We start from the raw sequence: 7,333 nt of genomic DNA, 5'->3' as shown, positions 1-7,333 counted from the left end.
GCACTACTCAGTTTTGCAGGGCAGAAACCCTTTTCACCCCCCCCCCCCAAACCTATTGGCCAAGTTACGCCCCTGAGTGAGGATCAAGTGTTGATGTAGGCATCTAGGATTCATGCAAGGCAGCAGGCATTACTCTAATGTGCAGTGATACCAATTTATGCAGCCAGAAATCCGTTTTATACAGTGTAAGCGAAATTTTGTGCAATGAGATGTTGAGATAGCAGATATAACAGTCAAAACACAAAAGAAAATCACGTTGAAATGATTATCATTCAGATGTTTTGTTTTTAACCTCTTTCAAACCATTTACCTTTTTAAGTTTTTTTAGTCAAAAATGTTAGGGAAAGGCCCATAACCCTAACAATGGAAAAGACATACGGGTCTGGAAAGAGAGAAGAGTGTTCGAAATTTTACAAGGTCCTAAGGAGAAATAAGAGTTGTGGGATAGAGGTCGTGAATTTTGCAAAGCGACTTGGAAAAATTGGCACAGACAATGTATCAGGTATTACGTACATTACTCATCGGACCTGGGATTATATCTCTGATCTCTTTGGAGCAATGTCCATGGTAGAAAAAAGGCGAATGGCTTTGGAATGGATTTTGTCGAGGAGGTGAATGCAAAATTCAGGAATACTTAACGAAATATTAGAGCATATTTCCAAAAAAGGACGGATTTGAGAAATATGAATCAGATTTTTTAGAGTTGTGATGCTAAGAAGAATCAACGTTTGCAAAGTTTGTTTAGCAATGGAAGAAATATGAAATTCCAAATTGAGGTTGGATGATACAGAAAAGCCTAGTTCTGAAAAAGAAGTAGAAATGTCCAAATCGATACCATTCATTGAATTAGGAGGAAAGTCAGAGTAGGGTTTACGTGAAATGACAATCTGTATGGTTTTAGTTTGATTTAAGCTGACAAAATTGTCTTTACCCTTCATCTCAATTATTGTAAGGTCATCAATGAGAAGAGAAGCTGAAAACATTTCTCTGAAGAGGACAGTAAAAATTTGTGCATTATCGAAGGCAGAATAAAAGCTGTGATAAGTGTCATCAGCAGCAAAATGAATATTTGGTGATTAACTATAGGATGAATAAAACGGGAGATGTAACAGAACCCTGTGGAACACCAACATTAATTTAGTGGGGGCTGGAGAGGTACCCGTCAACCTTAATGGCTGTAGACCTGTCAGAGAGAAAGCTGCCAATCTAATTTATAAGGAATTGGTGCAGACCATTCATGGGAAGTTTCGACGGAAGCCTTTTTTGTCAGACGCAATCAAAAGCATTAGAGATGTCAAGAGAGATCACCCTACACCCACCAGGATTCAAGAGCAGAGGGCCAAACATAAGTTTGTTGGTGAGGTCAGACTTGTCCCCTTTTTAAGGGAAAAGGAAAACATGGGCTATTCTCAAATTACTGGTTTCCCCGTTCTTTTTCCATTTTGTAGGTGGGGGGGGGGGGGTCAACAGAGCAGTTGCTAGCCAGGTTCCCGTGTCTCAAGATCAGCGTCTTCAGGTGAAGGACCAGGAAAGCTATAGCCACAAAATTTTAAATAATAGCAATTTTAGTCCCTTCCACTTCAACACCTTTAAAGAAGTCGCCTTCTGGTGCCTTTTTTGCCTCACCAAATCCTTGTTATCTGTCTGTCATAGAAGCACGTTAATCATTGTTCTTCTTGAAGAACAATGGAACGAAAATTTATTCTGTATGTTTTGTTTATGGGTGTTGGGGCTACATATTCAAGTCAGATAAATGTAAGATATTTTATGAAGACATTTATGAAGGTATTTTTAACCCTTGTGCTTAGCATAACCATCATACCAGCGTTACCTGACAACTGAGAAATTGTAATAGCTGAGATTGTTCTTACTGTTCCCGTTCCGCCGAAATCAACATAGGCCCCAACGCAAAATCTTGGGGAACACCACGAGAAATGCAAACTCAAAATGTATTTTTTCTATTGCAAAGTAAATTTGCAAGTTGGCAGATTGTCTGTTTTCACCATTTTCCATTTTCCAACGATGATATAAAAATTTCAATCTATCGCATGCTTTAGAAAGCTATTAGAGAACAGAACCATTTCTACCACAAATAATTCTTGATTTGTATGGCTCTTTGCTCAAACCGTACCGATTGTCAAACAAGATATTCGGAATTGGCTGAGATTTAAAAAAATGAGAAGCATCAACTTCACACCTAGTTCCTAATCGGTATTACTGATAAGAGTCTTTGGTCAGGATTTAGATGAAAAAATGATGCCTGTATTCTTCCTGATCGATAGTACCGGAACAAAGCTCAAATCAGGCCTGGTGCTGCAGCTCCAATAGTACCAACCTTAACCCAGTCCTGCAGATCGAGCGTGGTCATAATTCGACAGGCCATACTGTACATACAAACGGCTCCCAGGCATTGCTGGCGAAAGGACGAGAATCGTCCAGATCCAAGCAGTGTGAGGACAAAAACGTTAGTAGAAACCATGCACCTGTCAAATGATACTTTCTTTAAATTCTAGGGAAATGATCGCTGTTCAAATTTCTCAGTATACGAAGAGTAAATTCAAATGTATCCAATAAATGACAGGAATTCCCACATAAAGAGCTTTTAAATTCTGTTGCATGATTTATCGACTTTGACAAACAAGATAATGTACAATGTCCAAACTGGCAGTTGGCTGGTTGCATAAAAACAGACAATGATGATACCAAGTTTTGCTTTGAAAACCAGTCGTGGAATTTTCATGTGGCCACGTGCAAAGATCACATCAATGATCTGCAGGTTATTGTTCTACGAAATATTTACCAAAAGATCGATCATCGTCAGGTAAAACAACGAATTAACGAATTGTAGCAATGTCGATAGAAATTGTCAGTTTCATCATAGTGCTTTCATCAAGGAAAGGGACACAAAAAGGTACCAAGACGGGATATTTCGTTAAGCGATAGAATGTAAATTTATCATTCTATGTACTTCGAAGGTTGTTTTCTTCTGGTATTAATCTGATATGGACTCTATTGGCTAAAACTAGCATCAATGACTTACCAAAGTAGCCATCTACACAACATGCGTACAAAATCCAAGTGGCTGATTGCGTTTGTATCTCTGATGGGGTTTGCTATTTACACTTACAGGTATAATTTCTTGAGTGTCAGAACTACAGCCAACACAGTACAAGTCATGTTTGGATCCAGAGTAACAATTTCCTTTCACAAACCGACAAATATGACTAACATCGGTCAAGGTGACCTGAAAAATAAACCTCCTGCCCATGTGCCCCAAGTCAAGATTCTACTTTGGTCGCAGACATTAAGGAATAAGGATGAGACGCAAATCTTCCCCAATTATGGCAAAGCAAAACGTTCTTGTCCAGTAAAATACCATTTTGTTTATGATAGAAAACAGATCAGTTCCATCAGTGGAGTAATTGTGGATGTAAAAGCAGCATCTGATCTGCCTCCAAAGACGAGACACATGCCGTGGATTCTCCTGTATGATCAGCCTCCTCTTGTTTATAGGATGTTAGAAAATAAAACATTCATGCAAGAATTTAACTATTCAATTGGGTACAGAATGGATTCTGACTTTCCTAATCCAAAAATATCCGAGCCAGAGGCTATCCAGCCTTTGGATTTCCATCAAAAATATGATTACATTGCCGCAATATTTTCAAATTGCACAAAGTTACGAACCGATTACGTAAGAGAATTATCAAAATACAGCCGAGTTAAATCTTATGGTAAATGTCTGCGGAACGTCGAAAAAAACAATATTGCTCGCATAGGGGAGGAAAATTATATTGCATCAAAGAAAAGACTGACAAGATTGCACAAATTTACGCTGAGCCTCATGAAGTTTGATTGTCATGACTATGTTGATGACACTCTTAATCATGCATGGGAGGCAGGCTCATTGCCACTGTTTCTTGGAACAGAGAGCTTGCGAGATATGCTTCCTAAATACCTTAAAAGTAGCTTCATTCAGATATCACAATTCACCAACCCACAACACCTAGCTGAGAAAATTCAGGAGCTGATAAATAATAAGGAGGACTATAAAAGGTTCATGTCATGGAGAACAAAGAATAAAAACCAGAATGACACTAGCCCAATGTGGAGAATATGGAGACCCAGTTACTCACCTGGTTGCCAAATTGCAATGGCTATTACAGAAAATAGATCAAAAGGTAATGTACAGGCTCAAAAAACTCTCAAACCCTTAATATGTAATCAACGTGACACAAATAAATGGCTTGGAAAAAATCAAAAGATTACCAAGGTCACTGATGATTAAAACAAAGAGATATATCATGAAAAGTTGAGAGTTCACTGGAAATGAAACCTTTTGGAGATGGGCAGCCAGCAAGAAGACTGGCTAAGAGAATATGTCACCTCTTATACAGAAGATCTCAAAAAAGAAATCAATTTTAGCAAACTTTTTGAGCAAGCACCTGTAGTAGCCTAACATGAGTTCACCAAGCAAGCAAGAGCATAAAGCTATTGTTACACTGTGTATTAATAACATTAATGATACAGAATACATGTGACATCAAACAGTTAAAAAAGCCTGTATCCTAATGCAACTGTATTTAGATCAAGTAAAGATACTCATACAAATACATGATTATGTCTATTAAAAGTGCTACCAATACCAACTAAACTACTTCAGTTTTCGGCTTTTCAGTTTTCAGCTTTATTGCTTGATCACTTTGGCCAACAAGATAGTTTTGGCAGCAATGAGGACTTACTTTGCAACTGCGACCAGAAAGTTTACCCCATTTCACCGGCACTCTTGGGCATTTTTCAACTGTTTTTGCTTTGTTACCTTTTTCATTCAAGCACAGTGTATATTCCTTGTCAGTATTCTTGCAGATTTTTTTCCTGCACAAAATAACCAGCAGAAAAAGAATGGAGCAGAAAAACAGCATGATTATACCAGATGACAGGGCAATGAAGATGGGATCTGTCCATGGTGAGAATGCTGCAAGAAACATCAAATATAAGCTTTAAATGAAGAACTATTTCAAAGTTCGCATATTAAGAAAAATAAAGAATGCAAACTAAAAATGCAACATACATATAATTAGTTGAAGAAACTATAATTCAAAAGCGTCTTTGCAAGTCAAGCTGTCATAAAAGCAGTATTACATATTGTCATTATCTATACCTTTCTTTAGTTGAACTTTTCCTGCTTAGATGTAATTTTTGCCAAGTCAAATTGTTTTAGGGCAAGCATCTACTGTCAAAAAGGAATGAAATTATTAGGGATGGTTTAGTAGGCAGGGGGGTGTAGGGGGTGCAACATCCCCCAATAGTTCTGTGTCCTGCGGTAAATTTTGTTTCATTCAGTAAAAATCATTTGTTGGTAGTCAGTAGTAACAAAGTGATGCCAAGATATTACTTCATTTATTTTTGTCAGTATTTATCTTCTTATCAGTAGCATAGCGAGGGGGGGGATTTCGGTGAAGAATGATAAGCATAAGCTTCTCAGTGTCCTAAAAACTACCTTCAGATGCTAGGTAGAAACAAATACAAATACAAATACTTTCCTATCTTTGTCTAAACAACATTTCCTTTGAAATTTTGAAATTGGGCTTTTTGTATTCATAAAACAACTTTAACTTGTGTTGGTCAGCATCAGAACCATCCGATTGTCACAAGTTGAAAAAGTTGCAGTCTATAACTAAATGAGAGAACATGGACCACTTTTGCTATGTGCATTTGGTGAGCAGATTGAGTTTCTCTAGATGATACTCTCCTCCTGATTTGCAAAGCTCTGGCATGTAAAAACATATTGAATGAAATATGAGGCACAGCTTTTCAGGGATACTCAATGAAATCTCAAAGCTTTATAAGGTTAGAAGAAGGGAGGGTCTGGGGGTACTTTCCCAGGAAAATTTAGGGCCACATCCTATAGATTACCTAAGAATCATCTCATATCTCAGTATTTTGATTTGATATTTTGAAATGAGCTATGCTTGTCCTAAAGCCATTAATGCCCAGAATTAAAAATCTACTGACAAGCATATTCCAATTCCCTGAGAAACTACAGTCTTAAGTTTATTCTCAATTTCCTAAGTGGAGGCTGGTAAGAAGAGGCCTTGCTGGTTACTAACAAGGAGCATAAAAAAGTCTGAATCAAAGAAAGTAAGATTATTTGGGAAACTACAGTATCTGACTTGCGCTCAAGCATGTTTATAGAGTCAAGGATTTACTCTGTAGAGAGTATTCTGTGGACTGAATTATGTTAAAATCAACTGACTGAGTGAACTTTTAGGGGGTTACATTTCAATCCCACACTCCCACCTAGAAGTTTGACAAAGTACAAGGGAAGGGGGTCAAAATATTTTAAATTTAATCATACAAAATATATGATCGACCCCATGTTAAATTTTAATCTGAAGTCAAATTTGCGGAATGCTTGAAAGCGCTATTGCATAAGAAAATTCTCGACTTCAAAAAGCCCCCTCCCCTTGGAATAAGCCCCCAACCAAAAGCAATCCCTTTGGAAATAAAATTTGGGGGCTTATTCAGCCTATTCTAGGACTTGACGGTAGGTACCAACTGTGTGAGGGCTCTCGGGGTAGGTGGCTTTAGCTATTTTCCTGAAATTCTTTGGTAATGAGCCGGGCAGGAACTGTATAGCCCATGCGGCAGTTTAGGTTCCAAGAATAGCGACCTATCCAGCTGTGTAAGCCTATTCATCCTAATCACTTGATTGACATATTTTCCACTTCCAAATTATAGGCCCCTTGTGATTGCTTACCATTATTATTTTATCGTTGCCAAATTGTTAGGGAACTGAAACAAATAAGTACGAAGTAAGATGCAGGATTAGAAAATTTAAAGGGGATTCTTTAAAATTGAATAAAAAATCGCTCTTCGAAAGGGGATGATATGATAATGAACTTTTCGAGCATGCAACGCGCCTAAACTTGCTAATACTCACATGATGGTTCTGTTTTTTCAGGATTGTCCTCATACCGTGCCATAAGATTTCCTGCATTTATAACAATTCTTTCACATTTTAAACATCCATTGCTTGCATCTTCTGCAAATATTTTCATACAGGCCTCAAACCAAACCATTTCGTTTGAGGAGAGTGACAATCTGCTGTGACACTCTGTCTCCGGTCTAAATGTCGCATCTCTGCGTGGAGCTGATGTGACCAAACCTTGCGTTGGAATATAACATGCCAACATTTGCAGCAACAGCAAAAAACACAAAGGCCGACACCTCACCATCATCGACATGGTCAGTTCAACGGATAGAATGAGGGATTTTACCAAAGTTGTTATTCTTTAGTTGTCAGCTATAGGGAAGTTCCCATAGCATTTCC

The 7,333-nt window shown here is 38.0% G+C and overlaps 2 protein-coding genes across 2 annotated transcripts; one reads left to right on the top strand and one right to left on the bottom strand.

The window, feature by feature from the left end:
* The first annotated feature begins 171 nt into the window (after nt 1-171).
* On the top strand, nt 172-5,143 carry LOC135691527 (GDP-fucose protein O-fucosyltransferase 4-like). The gene has a single exon (XM_065209395.2). The coding sequence runs from the start codon at nt 3,032-3,034 to the stop codon at nt 4,286-4,288; it is 1,257 nt and encodes a 418-aa protein (XP_065065467.2). The 5' UTR covers nt 172-3,031; the 3' UTR covers nt 4,289-5,143.
* Nucleotides 4,493-7,305, bottom strand: LOC148958621 (uncharacterized). Its single transcript, XM_089111996.1, has 2 exons — nt 6,944-7,305; nt 4,493-4,975 (listed from the first exon to the last, which is right to left on the bottom strand). The coding sequence occupies exons 1-2, from the start codon at nt 7,245-7,247 to the stop codon at nt 4,650-4,652; spliced, it is 630 nt and encodes a 209-aa protein (XP_088968122.1). The 5' UTR covers nt 7,248-7,305; the 3' UTR covers nt 4,493-4,649.
* Nucleotides 7,306-7,333: the final 28 nt, after the last annotated feature.

This window comes from Rhopilema esculentum, chromosome 13, assembly GCF_057945365.1.
Source record: "Rhopilema esculentum isolate cy_ngs chromosome 13, ASM5794536v1, whole genome shotgun sequence".
In the NCBI taxonomy this organism is placed as follows: Eukaryota; Metazoa; Cnidaria; class Scyphozoa; order Rhizostomeae; family Rhizostomatidae; genus Rhopilema; species Rhopilema esculentum.
Note: the sequence above shows the minus strand (reverse complement) of the source record. Positions and strands in the feature narration are given on the sequence as shown.

Coding starts and splice junctions, on each gene's coding strand:
- LOC148958621 (XM_089111996.1), bottom strand. CDS start 7,247: ATGTCGATGATGGTGAGGTGTCGGCCTTTGTGTTTTTTGCTGTTGCTG. Junction 4,976..6,943: donor TGAAAAAACAGAACCATCAT/GTGAGTATTAGC, acceptor TGTTTCTTGCAG/CATTCTCACCATGGACAGAT.
- LOC135691527 (XM_065209395.2), top strand. CDS start 3,032: ATGACTTACCAAAGTAGCCATCTACACAACATGCGTACAAAATCCAAG.